Source organism: Notolepis coatsorum, assembly GCF_963971535.1.
Source record: "Notolepis coatsorum genome assembly, chromosome: 1".
In the NCBI taxonomy this organism is placed as follows: Eukaryota; Metazoa; Chordata; class Actinopteri; order Aulopiformes; family Paralepididae; genus Notolepis; species Notolepis coatsorum.
This window is the reverse complement of record NC_140165.1, coordinates 80256233-80280871: the sequence shown is the minus strand read 5'-3', so window position 1 is coordinate 80280871 and position 24639 is coordinate 80256233. Positions and strand designations below refer to the sequence as shown.

At 43.4% G+C, this 24639-nt stretch overlaps 1 protein-coding gene across 3 annotated transcripts in view; it reads left to right on the top strand.

Annotated features, from left to right (window-relative positions):
* The first annotated feature begins 2497 nt into the window (after positions 1 to 2497).
* Positions 2498 to 24639, top strand: part of prelid1b (PRELI domain containing 1b) — a 30771-nt gene continuing 8629 nt past the window's right edge. The window contains exons 1-6 of one of the 3 annotated variants that reach the window (XM_084320843.1): positions 2498 to 2663; positions 6144 to 6291; positions 10723 to 10948; positions 11619 to 11732; positions 14062 to 14140; positions 20333 to 20914. In XM_084320843.1, the coding sequence (XP_084176969.1) occupies positions 6200 to 6291; positions 10723 to 10948; positions 11619 to 11732; positions 14062 to 14140; positions 20333 to 20355 (534 nt within the window). In that variant the 5' untranslated portion in view covers positions 2498 to 2663; positions 6144 to 6199 and the 3' untranslated portion in view covers positions 20356 to 20914. Of the gene's footprint in view, positions 2664 to 6143; positions 6292 to 10722; positions 10949 to 11618; positions 11733 to 14061; positions 14141 to 20324; positions 20915 to 24639 lie in introns of those variants that run through there. The other 2 variants (XM_084320842.1, XM_084320841.1) reach the window with 2 other exon arrangements.

Genomic DNA, 24639 nt, shown 5'->3' with positions numbered 1-24639 from the left:
TCAATGTGTAATGTAATGTGTTATTTCCATTCACCTGCTATTGTATGTTAGATTTGTGTCCTAGGTGTATGTGTTGTGTAAGTCATACACACGGATGGGATTTGAGTTAATGACAAACTTTTGTCAGATTTAGACTTATACCAATGATTTCCCCCACTTTGTCTCTGGTAGAGAACTGTGCATTTTGAGTTCTTTACCTCTAGACCGGACCAGTCCAGAAATGTTGTAGGGAGCATGTTCTTGATTATACTCTCTTCCCGAGATGCCAGCTGCACATCATAGCCTCGTACAGGGTTGGGGGAAAACACATTGGGTGGGGGCACAGGTCAATTGATCAATTGTAAAAATGAATGGCACTCCACAGCTGTTTTAAAGCCTACTTGGAGAGGTGTTGGGTCCGTAAATTCTTCTTCACAGATGACTTGAATGAAGGATGTTTGAACATCTTTAATAATGTCATTAAACACCTGAGATAGTTGAATTTCTTGTAATGCATTACTCATGCCATCGTGGGTCAGGGTTCTGATGTAGTTGGATTTCCTCTAAGGCATTAATCATGACATCATGGGTCAGGGTTCTGATGTAGTTGGATTTCCTCTAAGGCATTAATCATGACATCATGGGCCAGGGTTCTGATGTAGTTGGATTTCCTCTAAGGCATTAATCATGACATCATGGGTCAGGGTTCTGATGTAGTTGGATTTCCTCTAAGGCATTAATCATGACATCATGGGTCAGGGTTCTGAAAGCATCACAAAAGTCCAGGAAGACAGAATATAATTAGCAGGACTCGTGTTTGAATGAATCTATCCCAGTTTTAAGGCAAAACACATGCTCATTCATCCCGTGTCTATTAATGTGTAGACCTTCTGCTTTGGTGACAATATGTTATTGTCTATTAGCCAGGGTGGCACATAGGCTACCTTTCATGAACACTTTGTAGATGGAGAAATGATCTCCATGTTGATCGCTCGTCGGGTACATTGTCTTTTTTTTTTAGGTATTCGGTGAATCATTGCTACTTTCCACAACTCAGGAACTCTCTAAGCAGACGTTAAAAATCAATGTTAATATTTCAATATATTTCAACAAGTCTGTGTCGTCTCAAGGCTTTCATATGCGACTCCATCTATGCCACTAGCCTTGTTACTCTGTGTAGTATGAGGTGTCAGGAGAGTAGGGCTGTCAGATTTGGCATTCAAAACATAGGTTCGAACCATTCGAATATCTATTGCGCATTATGTAAACAAAATAAATGACTGGCCTACGTGAGAAGTTGAGAGGAAGACAACTTTGTCCTACCCAAAGCTGTAAAGGAATGTGAATCACTACCCACTTTCAAAACCACTCTCAAAGAACACCTACGGGAGACTGCAATTCGAAACTGGCCCCTGTAAATGTCCTAACCCAACCCCCTCCAATGTACAGTAAATTACCAAGTATGGTTTTATCAATATTCCAATGTACAGTTTTGCTTGTACAGTTGTACAGTGTCCCCCACCCACCCCTCCTACCCACCCCCCCCCCCCCCACCCCACCCCACACACCTCCAATGTACAGCCCCCCCCCCCCCCCCACTCAACCCCACCCCACCTACCCAACCTCCTCCAATGTACAGTTTCTATGTCAAATGTATATACTCTCTTTTCTGGACTCTTTTTGTATCACAAACAGTACTGTATTTGCAAATCTGGTATGTCATAAATGTATAGATGTAGGCTAGCAGTACTGTCTATCTGTATGTCGTGTATGTCATAATATGTTATGATGAATTGAAAATGGGGGACCCCGATGTAAACCCTGCTCTTTTGGCCTCTACACCACAGCATACTGGGACTAAACACGTTTCGCAATTATGCCACAACAATGTGGAACGCCCTACCCAAAGCTGTAAAGGAATGTGAATCCCTGCCCACATTCAAAACCGCTCTTAAAGAGCACCTACGGGAGGCTGCAATTCGAAACTGGCCACCGTAAATGCCCAAAACCCCCACCACCTCCTAATAGACAGTCTCCTCCCCACCGCATGTATATATTCCCTCCCCGCCGTATGTATATTTCCCTCCCACCCACCCACCCCCTCCTAATGTACAGTCCCCTCCCCATCATATGTATATACTCTGTCAGGATCTAGGGGTAACAGTACTGTATATTTGAATACCGCCTATGTCACAAATGTATCAGTACTAAATACCTATATGTCCCTATGCCATAAATGTCATGTATGTTGTGTATGTCATAAATGTCTATATGAATTGAAAATGGGGGACCCTGATGGAAACAAGACAAACGTCTTTCTCAGGTCTGCATCCCCTTAACAATTGTATGTATTGAGCCGTACTGTATTGTACCCATTCTGCAATCTGTTAAATAAAGTTTTCATTCATTCATTCATTCATTCATTCATTCATTCATTCATTCATTCATTCATACATAGATATGTGTATATCACCACCTAGTGGTCTTACTTGCCAACTACGCCTACTATCACCTGATTAGTAGCTACTAGCTAACGTTGGGTCAGTCTGTTTATCCTTCTGTCAAAAATAGCAATGGACACAAACCAAACGGAACGCCAGCTTCACCATCACATCGCCAGCATGTTGCCCCTATGCCTTCAGACATTGAGTATATTATCTCATTGAAACCAAGATCTCAGCCGGGTAAGAGGGGAGCTAACATTAGCTGTAGCTCGGTAGCTAAATTGATATATCTATGTAGCCAACGTTGATCTAGCTGTGTATACTACGCCGTCATGATCCATTATCTAGTTGCAGCTACTTACTATTTTACGTCGGGGCAGCTGTGTTGGCGTTATGAGTGTTAGCATGTATTTGCAAATCTGGTATGTCATAAATGTATAGATGTAGCAGTACTGTCTATCTGTATGTCGTGTAGTATGTCATTATGAATTGAAAATGGGGGACCCTGATGTAAACAAGACGAAAGTCTTTCTCTGGTCTGCATCCCCTTAACAATTGTATGTATTGAGCTGTACTGTACCCATTCTGCAATCTGTTAATAACATTTTCAATCAATCAATCAATCAGCATGCTATGACTGCAAGACAAAGTTACAGTAGCTAGGATTACTGCTTGCTGAAACTAACAGCTGAATGAATGAATGAATGAATAAATGAAGAATGAATAAACTTTATTTAACAGATTGCAGAATGGGTACAATACAGTACGGCTCAATCCATACAATTGTTAAGGGGATGCAGACCTGAGAAAGACGTTTGTCTTGTTTCCATCAGGGTCCCCCATTTTCAATTCATATAGACATTTATGACATACATAACATACATGACATTTATGGCATAGGGACATATAGGTATTTAGTACTGATACATTTGTGACATAAACGGTATTCAAATATACAGTACTGTTACCCCTAGATCCTGACAGAGTATATGATGGGGAGGGGACTGTACATTAGGAGGGGGTGGGTGGGTGGGAGAGAAATATACATACGGCGGAGAGGGGATATACATGCGGTGGGGAGGAGACTGTCTATTAGGAGGTGGTGGGGGTTTTGGGCATTTACGGTGGCCAGTTTCGAATTGCAGCCTCCCGTAGGTGCTCTTTAAGAGCGGTTTTGAATGTGGGCAGGGATTCACGTTCCTTTACAGCTTTGGGTAGGGCGTTCCACATTGTTGTGGCATAATTGCGAAACGTGTTTAGTCCCTTGTTTGAGCCGAATCTGGGTTTAACATGATTTGTTGAGCTTCCTCTGGTGTAGTGGTTGTGGTATTCACTGACCTTTGGGAAGTATTTTGACATGTACATGGGCACCCCGGTCGTATAGTGTGTCTTGTAGACCAGGCCCATTGCAAGTTGCTGTACTCTGACAACCTAGGATGGCTTAGAGTAGACGACAAAGTGGGCAGGGGTGAGGTGGGTTCTGGGGTTCAGGTCAAGTAGTAGTCTGACCAGTTTGTTTTGTGATGTTTGTAATTTTGTTTTAAGCGCCTTTGAGGTGCTTTGGTACCATGAGGTGCACGCATAGTCATAGTACCCTTGAATGAGTGCTCCTGCCAGAGTCTTCAGGGTATTCTTGTTTACCAGAGAGGAGATCCGGTACAAGAATCTAGTTTGTTGGTTGACTTTTTTTATTACATTGGAATGCCATTTTGTCACAGGAAAGATTTGCCTCTAGGATGGAACCCAGGTAGGTAATTTCGTCTTTCCTTGTGACAATATTGTCACCCACTGTAACTGAGAAGCCGTCGGTCTTGCTGAGTTTGTTATTTGAACCGAAGAGAATGGACTCTGTTTTGCCCATGTGTAATGATAGTTTGTTATCAGCGAGCCATATGCAGATTTTGCCTAGTTCCGAGCTGAGGGTTTTTTCAACCTGCAACTTGTTCTTGTCAGAGACCAGCAGGGCTGAGTCGTCCGCAAACAGGAACAAGTTGCAGTCACAGGCTGACGACATGTCATTTGCATAAATTAGGAAGAGTAGCGGTCCTAGTATGCTTCCTTGTGGAACACCACAGCTCACTGTGAGGGGGGGGGGGGGATAGAGTACCGTTTACCTCTACCATCTGTTCTCTCCCCTCCAGGTAGGATTGCATCCAGCTCACTGATAAGCTATCAAAACCAATTGCTTTTAGCTTGTCCATCAGAATGGAGTGATTGACAGTGTCGAAGGCCTTTTGTAGGTCCAGCATGACTTCTAACGTTGTGTTAGGTTAATTCAGAGAGAGGCAGAATTATGTTGACTAGTTCCGCCACCCGCTCCGCATGTTGCCGGGGAACCCCCTGAACGACCCCTGGTCCCCAATCCACCCTTTGAGAACCACTGGCCTAAATAACACTTAATTTTACTTACTGCAACTATCTTATCTTAGGCTTTTCTCTGGTGGCTGTTTTTGATTGCTGAGTTGCTGATGACTAAATTAGCTATCTCTTGTGCATGTCATAAATATCTGGATGAAACGGTACTGAATATCTGTATGTCGCAGGCCATGTGAGCGGATCGGAGCGTGAGCGGCGCGGGGCGCGGAGCGGGCCGTTTTGACGTGAGCGAGGAGTGGGTTTTAAAATGAGTCGGCGCGACGTCCGGAGCGAGAGTTCTCCTCCGCTCCAATCCACTCCAGGCCGCTCACAGTGGTTTAACACTGTTGATGTAATATATACAAGCAGTACAATGCCAAAGCAACAGATGGCGATGTACAAACATGAAGGCCATTTTCAACCAATGAGAAGGGTTCAGGCTTCGTCACTGTAGAGACGCCCACCATAGATATCTATGACGCCCACACTCACTCCTGTTAAAAAAAGTATCGACGCCATTGTTGTTGACGTTAGCTTACATGCTAACGTTAATGGCAGCGACCATAGCATTGTGGCTCGGCTAGCCTATCATCGCTTAGTAGAGCTAGTGAATGGATAAACAACGTTATTTAACATTGCAGAATGGCTACGATTACAATGCGGCTCAATACAAACAATTGTTAAGGGGCCCAGGGGGTGTAGACTGTTGTAGTTTGAGCTCATTTACACCATGCTCCAAAAAAGAAAAAGAAAAACTGCCGAGCGATCTGGCGCGGGGAGCGGGGAGCGCTCGATTCAAGGTGAGTGGGGAGCGAGCGGAGAGCGACTTGGGGGCGGGGTCAACATGAGCGATTAGCGGAGCGGACCAAGCTTTAATGAGCGAAGAGCGGATTTCTCGGCCGCGCCGATCCGCTCACGTGGCCTGGTATGTCGTGTAGTCATAAATGTCATGATGACTTGAAAATGGGGGACCCTGATGTAAACAAGACGAAAGTCTTTCTCTGGTCTGCATCCCCTTAACAATTGTTTGTATTGAGCCGTACTGTATTGTACCCATTCTGCAATCTGTTAATAACATTTTCAATAAATCAATTCAATCAGCTTTACTTACCCCCCCCCCCCTCTCTCTCTCCCTCCCTCGATCTCACCCTCTCCCCTCTCTCTCCCTCTATTCTCCCTCTCTCACTCTTTCTCTCTCCCTCTATCTCACCCTCCCCCTATATCTCTCTCCTCTGTCTTTCTCCCTCTCTGCTTTCTCTCTACCCTTCTTTCCCCCAAACTCTCTCTCTCTCTCTCTCTCTCTCTCTCTCTCTCTCTCTCTCTCTCCCCTCTATCTCTTCATCTCTGACTGTGGTACTCCACAAGGTCTTAATGACTAAGCCATAAACATCAGGACCTGTGTGTGTGAGTGAGGACAGACGATGGGGAAGTATTTCTACAGTGAGGTGGACATTACGAGCTCCTGGCAGCAAGTGCTGTCTGCATTCTGGCAACGTTACCCTAACCCCTTCAGGTTAGAGAGAGACACACACACAAACACACACACACCCTAACCCCTTCAGGTTAGAGAGAGAGACACACACACAAACACACACACCAGGGTTTCCGTTAGAATTTTTTTTTGCAGGTCTGAGTGTCCGGTAGATTTCAATCTACCGGACAAATGGGATAAATTCCGGTCAGAGTTTATTGAGCTTAAAAACAATTGATAGGCCTATATATAGAATGACATCATCAAGGCATTTATAATATTTTAACTTAAAACTAGGCTACTTTTGCGTATAGTCATTAATATATTCCAAATTAAATAAGTCCCTCGAGACTTCGTGCTGCTGCCGACTTGAGGTGTCGGTGGGCAGTCTGCCCGACATTAAACAGCAGTCTGTTATAATCACATTTTTATGAGCTAACGAATTCCGTTATATTGGACATTTGTATTAATTATATCAAGCGAAGAACTGAGAAATTTGGCAGAGAGAGACAGCAACATTATCGTGGGTTTGCGTGATGACTCCACCTCCCAACGACTTGGTGCTGGTCATAATGTCCTGTGAAAATAATTCCCTCTAAGCACAATTTGATTATTTGAATTGTATTAAAATAGACTAAAATTAAATAACCTATGCGATGAACGAAACAATCATTACATTTGTTTCATCGTTGCTTCACCAAGCAGCCGGTCTAATAATGACACCGCTGTGTCAGCGCGAGCTGGCTGTTAGATTTACGTGAAGCATGGAGCTGCAGACCGACAGAGCAGCGGTGTTTTTAGGTCCGGTCCGGTCTGGGCTCAGCAGCGCCGCCCACCCAACAGCTGAATTGCCAATGGCTGGATTGGAGTACTGCATTCTGTGGGGCTGCAGATGGATGCTTCTCACAAATCTAGGAGCAGCAAGCTTGCGCTGACACAGCGGTGTCATTATTAGACCGGCTGCTTGGTGAAGCAACGATGAAACAAATGTAATGATTGTTTCGTTCATCGCATAGGCTATTTAATTTTAGTCTATTTTAATACAATTCAAATAATCTAATTGAGCTTAGAGGGAATTATTTTCACCGGACATTATGACCGGAGAGATTAAATATGTCGGACTTCAACAGATTTTGCCGGTCAAATACCGGTAATTACCGGCTAACGGAAACGCTGACACACACCCTAACCCCTTCAGGTTAGAGAGAGAGACACACACACAAACACAAACACACACACACCCTAACCCCTTCAGGTTAGAGAGAGACACACAAACACACACACACACACCCTAACCCCTTCAGGTTAGAGAGAGAGACACACACACAAACACACACACACCCTAACCCCTTCAGGTTAGAGAGAGACACACACCCCTTCAGGTTAGAGAGACACACACACACCCTAACCCCTTCAGGTTAGAGAGAGACACACACACGGGGAGCGAAATTAACTTTTTGACTCACCGGCCAGTGGCGGGTAGATGGGAAGAGTCTACCCGCCAAGCATATTTCTTACCTGCCAAAAATGTTTTGATTAAAAAAAAATATATATATTTTATATAAAATTTTTTTTTTAAATAAAATATATATTATATAATCATACTTGTAGTTGTATTATCTGCGAGACATCGCCACCACGCAATAAGTCAAAATGCTTGCTATCTGCAAACAGCTCCACTGTCTGTGTGTATACTTGAGTAGCCTCCAGCTCCAGCAAGGATTCTCCGGCCCTGCAGCTAGACCCTATATTCAGCTAGACCCTACATTCAGCATGCAAGGATTCTCCGGCGATGCAGCTGGACCCTATTTATAGCGTTACGGTTATTTTGTCAAATCACATTCAACATGCCCTCAGCTAGAATACGCATTCAATCAATGTTATAAGACATTGATATCAGGAGCTATCTGTAGCTACTGCTAGCCCGGTAGATAACGTTAAGACAATTTAGTTTACTGGGACAGGTCGATCTAACGTGAGCTAGCTAACGTGAGCTAGCTAACGAGGGAACGGAGGTATTATGCAGCTCATGGAGGTCCGATCTAGACTAGAGCAGACTGCTACCATTCTGAGAGCTTAACGTTAGCACTAGAGCTGCGGGCGAGCTGCTACCATTCTGAGAGCTTAACGTTAGCACTAGATGCTGCGGGCGAGCTGCTACCATTCTGAGAGCTTAACGTTAGCAGTGGCACTAGAGCTGCGGGGCGCTCTGTGTTGATACGAGCAGAAGCCAATAGTATCCCGTTGCAGGGCTGGCCCGGCTGGGCGGATATGACTCGTTGCCACGTTTTTTTTCAAAATAAGAATATCATACGAACCGAATGCTGCTAACTGCCGAGGCCATCGATATTATGACTCTAGCTGCGCTTGGGCCGGAAATGAGACCAGCACAGATTTTCAAAATAAGAGTATCGTTATGAACTACACGTCCACACGCCACACGGCGGGCAGGGCTCTCAGTGGCAAGCGCCAAAGGTAAAAACTGAGCGCCCCTGGCGGGCGGCAGGCTTTAATTTCGCCCCCTGCACATACACCCTAACCCCTTCAGGTTAGAGAGAGACACACACACAAACACACACACCCTAACCCCTTCAGGTTAGAGAGAGACACACACACAAACACACACACCCTAACCCCTTCAGGTTAGAGAGAGACACACAAACAAACACACACACCCTAACCCCTTCAGGTTAGAGAGAGACACACACACACACAAACACACACACACCCTAACCTAACCCCTTCAGGTTAGAGAGAGACACACACACAAACACACACACACACCCTAACCCCTTCAGGTTAGAGAGAGACACACACACAAACACACACACCCTAACCCCTTCAGGTTAGAGAGAGACACACACACAAACACACACACACACATACACAAACACACACACCCTAACCCCTTCAGGTTAGAGAGAGACACACACACAAACACACACACACCCTAACCCCTTCAGGTTAGAGAGAGACACACACACAAACACACACACCCTAACCCCTTCAGGTTAGAGAGACACACACACACAAACACACACACCCTAACCCCTTCAGGTTAGAGAGAGACACACACACAAACACACACACCCTAACCCCTTCAGGTTAGAGAGAGACACGCACACAAACACACACACCCTAACCCCTTCAGGTTAGAGAGAGACACACACACAAACACACACACCCTAACCCCTTCAGGTTAGAAAGAGACACACACACAAACACACACACCCTAACCCCTTCAGGTTAGAGAGACACACACACAAACACACACACCCTAACCCCTTCAGGTTAGAGAGAGAGACACACACACACACACAAACACACACACCCTAACCCCTTCAGGTTAGAGAGAGACACACACACAAACACACACACCCTAACCCCTTCAGGTTAGAGAGAGACACAAACACACACACCCTAACCCCTTCAGGTTATAGACACACACACACACACACACACAAACACACACACCCTAACCCCTTCAGGTTATAGACACACACACACACACACACACACACACACACACACACACCCTAACCCCTTCAGGTTAGAGACACACACACACACACACACACACACACACACACACACACACACACACACACACACACACACACACACTAACACTAGAGAGAGAGAGACACACACACTAACCCTAACCCCGACCCCTTCAGGTTAGAGAGACACACACACACACATTGACTAGGGATGGAACAGTTCATTCGGTTTGTCCCTCATGGCTTGGGGTGCCTAGGAACAGTCTGTTTTACTTGAATACTTCAATACATCACTCGGGGAACATGTGCTTTTGTTTGTAGAATTGTCAAAAACGATCTCACGTAGAGGTAACATTGACCAGTTCCAGTCATACAACACGGACGGACAGTAGGGAACGCTACTTTTTAATAACTCAATTTAATAATAACATTTTCTAATTGAATACATCTCTTGGAGTGACATGCTTCCTTATCAGAGCCACTTAGAATTAACAAGTAATTGATCATAGAAGACAATTCTTATGCTTTCAGCTAATACATTGGAAGGCAAACATTGAAGGCAGTTTGTTTGGTGTGTGTTTTAATTATTTCCCTTACCTCTGTTATGTATGCATTGTCTGTGTCCAATAATCTTATCTTGATTGTCCTTTTTGGCTTATTTATTTAAAGAAAAAAAATATATATATAATAATACTAATATGAGTTGTAATAATTGTATAACTTTTCCCTGTTACCCCTTGATAGGTAATTGTGTCCTCTTGCCTGGCCATCATTGTCATTTAAGAATTTAATTAACCTGCCTGGTTAAATAAAGGTTAAATAAAAAGAATAAACGTAAATGTATTTTCTGTCTCCCCGACGAAACGTACCAAACGGAAAACTCGTATGGAGCTTTGAAAGGTCTCTGACTGACTTTACAATGTTTACATCTCCCTGTTTGTCTCTAATCTGTGTGGACACAATGCCCCCCCAGCACCCATGTCCTGACGGAGGATGTCCTTTACCGCGAGGTCACCCATAGCAACCACCTGTTGTCACGACGACTGCTGACCAAGACCAACCGTCTGCCTCGCTGGGCAGAGCGGGTGTTCCCCACACACATGGCCCGGGCCGTCTATATTATAGAAGATTCTGTAGTCGACCCGCAGACACACACACTGATTACCAAGACGTGGAACCTCAACCATACGGCACTGATGGTGAGACCCCACCTACCCAACCTCCCCCAATGTACAGTTTTTACGTCAAATGTATATACTCTCTTTTCTGGACTCTTTTTGTATCACAAACAGTACTGTATTTGCAAATCTGGTATGTCATAAATGTATAGATGTACCAGTACTGTCTATCTGTATGTCATGTATGTCCTGATGAATTGAAAATGGGGGACCCTGATGTAAACAAGACGAAAGTCTTTCTCTGGTCTGCATCCCCTTAACAATTGTGTGTGCTGTACTGTATTGTACCCATTCTGCAATCTGTTAATAAAGTTTTCAATCAATCAATCAATCAATCAGACAGACACACACACGCACGCACGCACACACACACAGTGAGGTGTTTTTGCTACAACTCTCACTCACTCTCTCCCTCTTTTTCTCTCTCTCTCTCTGTCTCTTTCTCTCTTCCTTCACCCTGCTTTCTCTCTACCCTTCTTTCCCCCAAACTGTCTGTCTGTCTCTCTCTCTTTCTCCCTCTCTGTGTCTCTCTCTTTCTCCCTCCCTCTCTCTCTTTTTCTCTCTGTCTCTCTTTCTTTACCCTGCTTTCTCTCTACCCTTCTTTCCCTCAAACTCTGTCTGTCTCTCTCTTTCTCCCTCTCTCTGTGTCTCTCTCTGTCTCTCTATGTCTGTTTCTCTCATTCTCTGTCAGTCGGTGGTTGAAAGGTGTACATTTGAAGAGGATGCTGAGCGGCCGTCTTGGACTAGGTTAAAGAGAGAGGCCTGGATCTCTTCTGGTGTGTACGGACTTGCTAGACCCATACAGGTAGATGCACACACACACACACACACACACACACACACACACACACTGAGTGCTTTATTTGAATCACCATTCATATTATATGTAGATTTATAGACGTTTCACATGTTAGGGCTGCTTTATTATGGCAAAAGTCACGATTATTTTTATTGATATTGAAATCACGATTATTAAACACTATTACTCATTCATTTGAGAACATCTTATGACAATGACTGAATTAGTTTGACCTTTCTTCTCGACTAAAGGCTTCTTCACTGTCATCTTCTACAAGTTACCAAAGATGTTTAAAAATTACTGGAAAAAACACACCTCGGCTCCTGCCTCCCTCTCAACACGAGCTGAAACTGCTGTCAAAATGTGGCTCTAAAGCATAGGTGTCAAACTCACGGCCCGCGGGCCAAATGCGGCCCGCCACGTCATTTGATGTGGCCCCCCAAGAGCTCAGCTTAAAAAAAAAAAAAAAAAAATGTTACACTAATATTGGGTTAAAAAATAGCAGTGTTCAAATAATTGTGGGTTAATGCGTTAATAAAGCTTTAACTTTGACAGCCTTAGTTATTACACATTCTTACACATACATGTATGTTGAACATCTGAGGTATTGATGAAGTAACAAAGGAAAAAAGCCAAAAGCACTTACTCCTCAGACATTCTTTGACAATTTTACAGCCCAAAATACAAAAAAGATCCAGGCGGAATAGGTAACAAAGGGTTGAAGAAATATTGTCTGAACTGTCGGATGCAAACTGGCTGTGTGACATAACCGAGCATCTCGCTCAATTGAATAAGAAGCTGTAGGGACGCAAACAAGTCCCACCCAAAACTTGACCAATATAGTTGTGAACTGAGACAACCCTTATTTTGTTATCTTTTAGTACAGTTACAGTTGTGTGTTCATGCAGACACATAATAGCAATTTCATTACGAATTGAAAATGGGGGACCCTGATGTAAACAAGTCGAAAGTCTTTCTGTGGTCTGCATCCCCTTAACAATTGTGTGTATTGAGCTGTACTGTACTGTACCCATTCTGCAATCTGTTAATTAAAGTTAATTAAACTATCTTCCATTAGTTGGATGTATGGCCTCTGCAAGGTTGTGTGCAGCCATTTGTTTTTGTAACATCTGCTACATCTGTCCCACGTGTTCTTTGCAGCTCACAGTTGTTAGTTCTGCCCCTCTTGATTGTGACAAAAAGGTTTTGAACAAACTTAATGTCATAGCTTGTATTTGATGATATTCTTCTTTGTTATTTACTTGAATGGTTTGATCATTGATTGATGGAGTAATATGGGGTTCTGATAAACTAAAATTATTTGTTAAAATAACATAAGCTAACATATTTTTACATTTATGCAAATGCATATGCAATATGTATAACTTGAATAAGTAATAAATACAGAAACAACATGTTTAACAATATGTAAATGTGTAGCTACATTTATTTTACATTACATTAACATTTATACGGTCTTTGGCCCTTTGAGGGCAACCATAATGCTGATGTGGCCCTCTGTGAAAATGAGTTTGACACCCCTGCTCTAAAGAATAGACATATTATCAAAACATATTATCCTCCTATAAAACATCACTTTACTTATCAAACCAAATGCAGTTTAAATGACAAGATGACTGGTAAACGGGAAAGGAAAACACTGTTCAAAAAGAAAAATACTGTTCAAAAAAGAAAAACTGTTCATAAGAAATACACTGTTCAGAAAAGATAACACTGTTCAACAAAGAAAAAGACTGTTCAACAAAGCAAAATACGTTTCCAAAAAATAAAAACACTGTTTATAAGAAAAACACTGTTCATAAGAAAAACACTGTTCAACAAAGAAAAATACTGTTCAGAAAAGAAAAACACTGTTCCCTTTCCCATTTGTCACAGGAAACATGGTTTAAAAAAAGAAAACTGTTCAAAAAAGGAAAACACTTTTCAGAAAATGAAAACACTGTTCAGAAAATGAAAGCACTGTTCAAAAAAAGAAAAAACACTGTTCAGAAAGGACAACACTGTTCAAATAGAAAAACACTGTTTAAAAAGAAAAACACTGTTCAAAACGGAAAACACTTCAAAAAAGAAAAACACTGTTCAAAGGGCCCTCCCTTTTCTATTTGTCACTGGAAAATATGGTTTGAAAGCACTGTTCGGAAAAGGAAGGGAAACACTATTTGGCATTTATTCAAAATGATGACAAAACATGAGGAGTTCAATCTAGACAATAATGACAAGGTATCTCTGTGTCTTTCTCTCTCTGTCTATCTTTTTTTCTCTCTCTCTGTCTGTGTGTGTCTTTCACTCTCACTCTCCCCCCCTCTCTCCTCAGGAGTTTGGTCTGGCCAGGTTCAAGAGTAACCAGACCAAATCTATGAAGGGACTGGAATATGCACTATCCAGGATACAGAGTAAGAACACAAATTCACTCACTCACTCACTCACTCACTCACTCACTCACTCACTCACTCACTCACTCACTCACTCACTCACTCACTCACTCACTCACTCACCCGCTCACTCTACTATAAAGGAAGAAATCTCTGCATGTGTGTGTTTGCATGCGTGTCTGTAGTTCACATATCTTGGGAACAGTTCATCCTATTGACCTCACGCTAGCAGGCATTAAAGCGTTCCGTCTTAAGACGGATATCCGTCAATTTGATTTGGAGTTCCGTCATTTGATTCGGAGTCGTGACGGAATTTAACCTGGTATAATATGATTTGTAGATGCATACAGATTGAAACTAAATTGAGCCAATCAGAGGCGTCAAATATCATGAAAAAGGGAATTTTTTTCCTACCGCGGCCGCTCCAAGCATAGTCATTGGCGAGCAATCGGCAGGACGCAGCGACTCGAGAGACCGGATTGCGCAAATAGTTCGTAGTCGGAAATGTATAATAATCGCAAGATACATTCAGACAGTGTTGGATGAGATGTAACTAAATGGATTTATGGACACACCCAGACCACAAAGCTTATTGAAGCATTAGCGGCGGCACGACGGCTCTACCGGTGAGTCTCAGCCTGTTGTTATGATATGAAAATGTAATTGTAGTGCTGTCAGACCCTGATACGGGTTGTCTTTTCCTTTTAGCTAACGCTATTAAATAAAAATAAACAGTGGAGGTTAAAATAAGAATGACTTTGCCTGAAAAAAAAGTTCAGTCAGGAGATGTTTTGACCGAGATGACGCATCCCGCGGGAATAGACTTTACCATGAATCATAGGCTGATATACGCTACATTCTCTTTAAACATATAAATGTTACAGGACAAAAGTAATATATTTAATCACTTTTATTCTTTTAAACTTGGTCTGACCGACCTTCCGCATACATAGACCATGAACAGGCAGTAGATCCAGTAGTAGAAACGCATGTCGGAAAACACAAGTGCTTGATTGATTGATTGATTGATTGAAAATTGTATTAACTGATTGCAGAATGGGTACAATACAGTACAGCTCAATACACACAATTGTTAAGGGGATGCAGACCAGAGAAAGACTTTCGTCTTGTTTACATCAGGGTCCCCCATTTCTCCCCCATGCTCCTATTGTCATAAATGTTACAGGACAGTTTTAAAATGCTATTGTTTTACTGTATTTGCCCTATACACAATACATAATTTGAACTATACACAATACATCATTTGAACTATAGACAATACATAATTTGAACTATACAATAATACTGAATTTCAACTATAGACGATACATAATTTGAACTATACATAATTTGAACTATACACAATACTGAATTTGAGCTATAGACTATACATAATTTGTTTATTTGTATGACAGTCAGTCAACCCTTGCAATCAGTTTCATTTAATGAATTGAAAACAGCATTGATATTACGTAAAAGCAAACTGGCAATAGAAAAGATGTTCAATACGCTATTAAATAAATATATATAGTCCGTCAGGAGATATTCTTTTGCTTTAATCCCTGCGCTAGGTGGGTGTGTTGCTGTGCAGGGGAGCGCAGTGTCAGATTTGGTGCCATTTGGCCAGATGGTGGCGCAATAATAACAAACTTTACGTTTTGGCCTGTAACTTTTGTGGGTCCGGACGAATCTGTCCATGTAAAGAACCACTCCCATTTGCGTCTAGATAGATTTTCCACCATTTTGAATGATTGTCCAAATCGTTTTTCTCAGCTCCTCCTACAAGATATTCCATACAGGTTTGCTATAGCTGACCCTCAAACGTTTGCTCAAATGCTGTGGGCAGGGATTATATTACCAAAAAAGTGAATATCTCCTGAACGCTTTGTGCTATTACAACCACATCTGCTGGACAAGTGTAAATGAGGACACGAGGTCTGAGTGGCCGTGACATGTAATTTGGCCAATAGGTGGCGCTCTATCAGCATCATCTAACTATAAAGGAAGGAATCTGTCTGATCGTTCATCCGGTCGACTTCACGCTCGGCAGGTGTGTTGCTGAGGACCAGGGGAGTAAAGTGAGGATGACAGATGGCCAGATGGTGGGCATTGGTGGCGCTTTAACCCTTTCACTGCAACAATACAGAAGGTTAACCCTTTCACTGTCACGCGACAAAGGGTTAACCCTTTCACTGCGACAATACATAAGGTTAACTCGTTCACTGTCATGCAACAAAGGGTTAACCCTTTCACAACCACACTACAGAAGGTTAACCCTTTCACTACCAAATGGTTAACCCTTTCACTGCGACAATACAGAAGGTTAACCCTTTCACTGTCATGCTATAAAGGGTTAACCCTTTCACAACCACATTACAGAAGGTTAACCCTTTCACTACCAAATGGTTAACCATTTCACTGCGACAATACAGAACCCTTTCACTGTCACGATACAAAGGGTTAACCCTTTCACTACAGAAGGTTAACCCTTTCACTACCAAACAGTTAACCCTTTCACTGACAATACAGAACATTAACCCTTTCACCGTCACGCGACAAAGGGTCAATCCTTTCCCAACAAGACTACAGAAGGTTAACCCTTTCACTACCACACTACCAAATGGTTAACCCTTCCACTGCGACAATACAGAATGTTAACCCTTTCACTGTCACGTGACAAATGGTTAACCCTTTCACAACCACACTACAGAAGGTTAACCATTTCACTACCAAATGGTTAACCCTTTCACTGCGACAATACAGAATGTTAACCCTTTCACTGTCACGTGACAAAGGGTTAACCCTTTCACTACAGAAGGTTATACGCGGCAAAGGGTTAACCACACTATCAAATGGTTAACCCTTTCACTGCGACAATACAAAAGGTTTTAAGTACCTCGGAGTCCACATATCCAAGGACTTGACATGGACCACACACATTGACAGTGTTATCAAGAAGGCACGACAACGCCTCTACTTCCTTAGGCGCCTAAGGAAGTTCAAATTGAGTCAGAAGATCCTCAAGAACTTCTACTCATGTACAATAGAGAGCATCCTGACTGGCAATATCACCTCCTGGTTTGGGAATAGCACTGCACAAGACCGTAGCAGACTACAGAGAGTGGCCCGTTCAGCCGAACGCACAATTGGAGGGGGGCTTCCCACTCTCCAAGACATTTACAACAAGCGCTGTATGGGTAATGCTGAGAGAATAATCAAAGACCCCAGCCACCCAAACAACTGCCTCTTTGAACTCCTGCGGTCAGGCAAGCGATACCGGAGTCTCATGGCAAGCACAGAGAGACTCAGAAGGAGCTTCTATCCCCAGGCCATCAGGATGCTCAATGAACAATGAACAATAACAGACCATCAAACACACCCACAACACACACATCCACACGCACACACTCACTTTAAATAAACAACACACTGTAGCACCCACTTACCCACTTTAGACACTAACACACACTTTATATTTATTGGCATCAATCCCATGCACCTCGTTGCACCTCACCACCACAAGGTGGCACCACAAGCTAAGCTATACCTCACCATTCTACACTGTACTGTATATACTGTACAGAAGTATATACTGTACATATACTGTATATATGTATATTGAAAATTTTTGTTTTGTTTACACTTGTTTACGTACGTTACTTTCTATTTTATACTTATATTATACTATTTTACACTATCTTGTTATTTTATCTAGCACACTCTCGGGAGCAAAACAGAAAGAAGCATTTCATGCAAAAGTATTCTGTATTTCTGTATGACAACTAATAAAGAAACTTGAACTTGGTTAACCCTTCACTAGCACACTACAGACGGTTAACCTTTCACTAGCACACTACAGAAGGTTATATTAGTTGTACTGGCGAATCGCGTCCTGCTCTTCGCCATCGAGATATACCTCATCTCCAGTACCTAGTGTACTCCATCAACGAATAAAAAACAATACACCCAGCACCTGCCAGGCCCCGCCCTAGTGCTACGTACTATATAGCACTAGGCGTGGTCACCACTCGCTCTTCCTCTATTTTCGTTTCCATCATAGCGGATGCGTGCACCCTATGCAACTAGTTGTCATGAAAAGTTTAGAGAAATTGCGTAATATTGAGTGCTTACCGGAGATTTGCTTACCCCTGGAATCTTTGCGGCATGTTCCAACGACACGTCGGGTCTATCCTGATGTTTCCTCGTCTTGTGGCAACAGATCGAGGGACAGCGTGCGAGGTTTGGCTATCGAGCCGGCTCGTACACAGGTAGGCCCTGTGTCATCAGGCATTGATGCTAGTGTTAGTAATGCTGGTTGTTTTGTTACACAACCGAGTTGTGTGTCGGCGCCAGGGGCGGGATGTTTTGGTGAACGTTCCCCTGAAGTGGACGGTTTCCAGGCGATCCTGGAGCGCGCTGCTAACACTAATGCTAACGCTAATGCTATAATGCTGGGTCACTGTTCTAATGTTCCCCGCCGTGGGATGTTGCCGCTTTTCCCTCCTCTTAACCCTTAGGGGTCACGCTGGAGCTTTGAACCCGTCGGCGGACAACAAAAGAAATTAGAATCCCTCTTAAATGCTCAAAAAGGACATCTTTTCAGAAATCGATAAAAATAGAAAAATGGCCATTTCTAGTGCTTTGACATGTAAGGTATAGGTCCCCCAACTTGCTAAACCTAATACGACTTGTAAATACGTTTAATTCTTGCTAGATGGTATGCTTGTAATAATCTCCATTTGCGATAAGAACTACATCGCGCGTCACCAAACGCACATACATGGACGCGCGCACACACAAACAGCGCATAGGTGTTAATCACTGAGTGATCTAATATGCATATTCTTCAGCGCGAGAGGGGGGGGTTGTGTTTCTCACTGTCTGTCGTTGATAATATAATCTGAAGAGGTCCTGCATTATTATTATTATTATTATTATTATCATTCTCGAGAATACACGGGACCCGACGGAACGTTAATTTATGTATTAAAAGTAGGCTAACATGCTTTCATCCTCGCCCGTGTATATACCCACGTCGCGCTAAAACAACATACTGTATGGCAGAGACAGAGTGCATGTGTGTACGAGTTATGAGTTATCTCGCAGTTCATTCAAGCGCGCATCACGGTGATGACAGCTCTAAGGTGCGCTCACAGGGGCGTAGCTGGAGATTCTGGGCCCCATGAAAGAATCAATTTGTGGGCCCCCAATCTATTAAAAAATGTGGGGCCCCCAATCTATAAAAAAATGTGTGGTCTCCCTCTATCTCTTCTTTCTTTCTCTCTCTCTCTCTCTCTCTCTCTCTCTCTTTCTCTTCCTCTCTTTCTTTCTTTCTCTCTCTCTCCCTCTCTCTCTGTCTGTATCTCCCTCTATCTCTTCTTTCTTTCTTTCTTTCTTTCTTTCTTTCTTTCTTTCTTTCTTTCTTTCTTTCTTTCTTTCTTTCTTTCTTTCTCTCTCTCTCTCTCTCTCTCTCTCTCTCTCTCTCTCTCTCTCTCTCTCTCTCTGTCTGTATCTCCCTCTATCTCTTCTTTCTTTCTTTCTTTCTCTCTCCCTCTCTCTGTCTGTATCTCCCTCTTTCTTTCTTTCTCTCTCTCTCTCTCTCTCTCTCTCTCTCTCTCTCTCTCTCTCTCTCTCTCTCTCTCTCTCTCTCTCTCTCTCTTTCTCTTCCTCTCTCCCTTTCTTTCTCTCTCTCTCCCTCTCTCTCTCTGTCTGTATCTCCCTCTATCTCTTCTTTCTTTCTTTCTTTCTTTCTTGCTTTCTTTCTTTCTTTCTTTCTTTCTTTCTCTCTCTCTCTCTCTCTCTCTCTCTCTCTCTCTCTCTCTCTCTCTCTCTCTCTCTCTCTCTCTCTCTCTCTCTCTATCTCTCTCTCTCTGTCTGTATCTCCCTCTATCTCTTCTTTCTTTCTTTCTCTCTCCCTCTCTCTGTCTGTATCTCCCTCTATCTCTTCTTTCTTTCTTTCTTTCTTTCTTTCTTTCTTTCTGTGCTGAGGAGAATAAAAAACAAGCGCAGTGAGACCTGGTCCATTGAGAACATTGCATGCCCAACACCTGTCCTGGAGTACAACAAGTACATGGGTGGCGTTGATTTGTCTGACCAACTCATCCAGTACTACTCTGCACACCACAAGACCATGCGATGGTACAGGACTTTGCTCTATCATTATCTGGACATTGCCGCCACTAACTCCTACCTTCTTCACATGGAGCTCTGCAGAGAGCAGCAGGTGCAGCCGATGACCCACCTGGTCTTCCAGCAGGAGCTGGTAGCTGAGCTGTGTGGCGTCACAGTTGTACAGGTGCCAGTGGACAACCTACCCACGGCAGTGGACAATCTACCCACAGCACCAGTGGACCGCCTACCAAGGAACCATTCACCTGTTGCGATCACGCAACAGGCAGATAAATCCCAGAAGGCCACGGCTGGCCGCCTGTTTTGCGTACATTGTAAGATGAAGACCCCCTGGAAGTGCGGTGAATGTGGTGTGGCCCTCTGTCTCATTCCAGACAGGAACTGCTTTTTCACATATCACTTAGTGTGATACAGAACAGGCAGATACAACCATGAGGAGACACCTATTTTTTTTTTTATACATGTGCATCATTTTATTTTTTTGTAGATTTTGCCTAAATTCATTGTGGTCGCGCTCTCTGCCAAATATCATATGAGGCACCTTGTATTACTATTGTAATCCAAAAGTGATATATAGGGTTGTTCATTGTACAATACAATTGATACAGTTGATGTTTCTTGTTGATTATTATTCTCTATGTGTTTTTAATAAAATTGTGTGATATTCTATTCCAGTTGTCTTTGGTCTTTGTTTTCTCCCACATTGAGTTTCTCCACCACTCTCTCAACAAAATTACGCATAGCTGGGAATCCATTCCTTGTGCCGTCAGAACCATCTAGAAGGAATACTACATCCTTTCTGGCAGTGTCATGATCAACTATAACGGTGGTTGGTACAGTACTGTAAATACCATCTGAGTAGAGTAGAAAGTAGAGAGGTGAAGACCTGTTCTCTCTCTCTCTGCCACACGTGCTGCCACACGTGCTGTCAGGGTCAAACCAATCTGGATTGATGTTGTAGTCTGAAAAAATTCCAGGAAATGCTCAGAGAATTGTTGCATATATAGAACACAAATGTTCTAGAATGTTCGATTATGACATCATACTGTGACATACTCCTCCTGTAGTGTGAAAAAACATGCATTCTCATAAATATTACGATCAAATCTATTTTGTACTTGATGATACATTTGAAATTGGTTTGGTTATGATCATGTTATTAGTGTGTGTGTAAAAAAACGAATTAATAATATAATTATTATAAATGTCGCTCTCTCTCTTTCTCTCTCTCTCTCTCTCTTGAAATCTACAGTTACACATTGCTGTATTTAGTGAGGTAAATGAGTACAAGACATGTTTCACAGACACACACACACACATACACACACACACATACACAGACAGACAGACAGACACACACACACATTTACATTTACACATTTACACATTACATTTACATCTAGTCATTTACAGACACAGACACACACACACAAACAAACGATCAAATTAAAAGCTGGATATAAATCTGCCACACGTGCTGTCAGTGAGTTTACTAAGTCAAGGATGTCTTACTTTCACACACGCACGCACACACACACACACACACACACACACACACACACACACACACACATTTACATTTACACATTACATTTACATCTAGTCATTTAGCTGACGCTTTTATCCAAAGCGACTTACAAGTTCTGTACGACAAGTCATCAGGAAGGGCACAACTCTATCAGCTGAGTAACTAACAATGTTCATCAAAGTGTTGAGTGCTACAGTGTAGGTTAGTATATTAGGACAAGTGCATGACAGTAAGGTTAGTTAGGGTTGGATTTGAATGTGTGTTGTTTGGCTTAGGTTGAATCCAGCCTCATCAATGAAAATAAATTCATGCGGTTGTGCAGCAAGTTCCTGCTGTTGTGTGAACAGGCTTGGCGTCCACCCCAGAAGGTCTTCTAGTCATTCTAGAGAAATACAACCACAAATTGTTATTGGTTTGCTTATTTTTTTTTGATATGGTACAGTACTGTAAATACCATCTCTCTCTCTCTATCTCTCTCTCTCTCTCTACTACTTTTGGATATGAGCATTTTTTCAATACCCAACTATGTAGTGGCCGCTTGTCGCTAGGCTAGGCCTCCTGCTGGGTCCATTCACTGGAATAACAAAGGAATGACTGGGCCTTTGCTCCAGGTGTGAAATGGTTCTAGTGACAATGATCACATTGAATTCTGGGAGTGTAGTTCTCTCATCAGATAGCTGAATGAACTTGGATCAAGTTCTAGTCCTATCCAGAAAAGTAGTTAGGATTTTACCAGAATGTTTGATAGGACATTGATTGAAAACTATCGTCTCAAATTTGACAATTAATGGCTTATTTTGAAGGTATGAATCTGTAATTTTACATTATGTAACAAAAAAAAAGAGAATATTCTGAGAAGGTGGAGCTACAAACTCTAGACCTCATTGATGAAGGTCAGTCGGTAGCTAATGTGGGGGGTTTTGCTGAGTCCTATTTACCCTTTTTACGGGTGAATGGGTTGACAACAGGGTCAGGCTTTCCGTTGTCCGGTAATTACCGGTATTTGACCGTCAAAATCTGTTGAAGTCCGACATATTTAATCTCTCCGGTCTTAATGTCCGGTGAAAATAATTCCCCCTAAGCACAATTTGATTATTGCTGAATCTGCTGCTCTGCAGCGACATACTCTCGCAAATAAGTCGTTGGGAGGTGGAGAGCGTCATCACGCAAACCCACGATAATGTTGCCGTCTCTCTCTGCCAAATTTCTCAGTTCTTCGCTTGATATAATTAATACAAATGTCCAATATAACGGAATTCGTTAGCTCATAAATGTGATTATAACAGACTGCTGTTTATTAATGTCGGGCCGACTGCCCACAGACACCTATTTGATTTAAAGTCGGCAGCAGCACGGAGTCTCTGGACTTATTTTATTTGGAATATAATGACTGTATACGCAAAAGTAGCCTAGCTTTAAGTTAAAATATTATAAATCTACATGCCTTGAGGATGTCATTCTTTATATAGCCTGTTGTTTTTAAGCTCAATAAACTCTGACCGGAATTTCTCTCATTTGACCGGTAGATAAAAATCTACCGGACCCTGAGACCGGCAACAATTTTTTCTAACGGAAACCCTGAACAGGGTGCAGGGTGGGTGTGCCGTGGCTAGGTAGCCAGGTAGCATCGATCCTGTGCCCCGGCGGGGGTTGAACGGTGTCCCACCCGGAAGCCGACGCTTGAGAGCGAGTCTGCCCGGCGGGTGGCAGTATGGACTGATGAAAGTTATACTGCTGCAGGATGGAATTTAGTGGCGGCCAGTGTTGTGGCTCAGCTGACTGTTTTTCTGTCCACATTGGCATCGGGTAGTGGGGCTACAGGACCAGCCGACGCTGAAAACATTTAGCATGTTTTTGGTGTTAGAGATCTTGACTCAGTCGCAAGCTATAACTGCAGGGGGGATTAGGATGCTATCAACGCTTGTTAATAGACATTTCTGGTTGGAGCAATCTCCTCTTGGGGAAGAAGAAAGGTTTTCTCTCCTCACGGCTCCTTTTTCCACAGAGGGACTCTTTGGTCGTTCTGCGGAGACGCCTGGCGGTTGTTGATCTAGGTCCCACACCGCCTCACGCTATGCAGCCAGAGGTTGGAGCACGGCCTCGTCAGCGACTGTGGCGAGGCCCTCGACAGGCGGCCATGTTTCCCCCGCCAGTGGTACCCTGGGCGGAGAGTCAACAGGGGTCCACAAGGCCGACAGCCTTGGCGGCCGTGGGATCGGCCATGTTGGATGTACTCGGCTTGGAAGATACAAGAACAGCCCGCTCCCCGATCACTCCTCTCCCCGTCACCAGCGGAAGAGGGGCTCTGATCGTTTTTCCTTTGGCTGCGGGCCGCGAACCTTCTTTGAAGCGCATGCAGCCCCACGTTTCGCTTCTCATGGGGACAGGGGCTGACACCCAGTTGATGGCTGAGCCTGGGTCTGTCCGTGAGAATGTTGTGCTGTCACGTGGCTCCCGCGCCACACGTTGTGTGATTGGTGAGCCTGGTGTTACGGCTGCCACTATTTACAGTGGTCAGCAGGGGGACTCGAGGCCTCTTCGTATGAATGCTCAGCACGGGTTACCCCGACCTCGCCTTCGCCAGGCGGGGTATCACGTTGATGCCTCCCACTCCCGCGAAATCGGCAGTGGTCTGCAAAGAAGAGGCGCGCGTGATTTGGGTGGTAGCAATATCACTGCAGGGCTACGGTGTGTAGGAACCCATGGGGTCCTCACGCCTTGCATGTCTAGCTGCGGAACAACTCCTCAGCATGCTCTAGAGGGGTGTTCAGGGGGGGAGCGTGTGTCAACCAGTTTGATGGCAGCTTCTCCCGTATCAAACCGGCCCTTTCTGTCGGGGTCCCCCCTTGGGTGCGACCGCCCT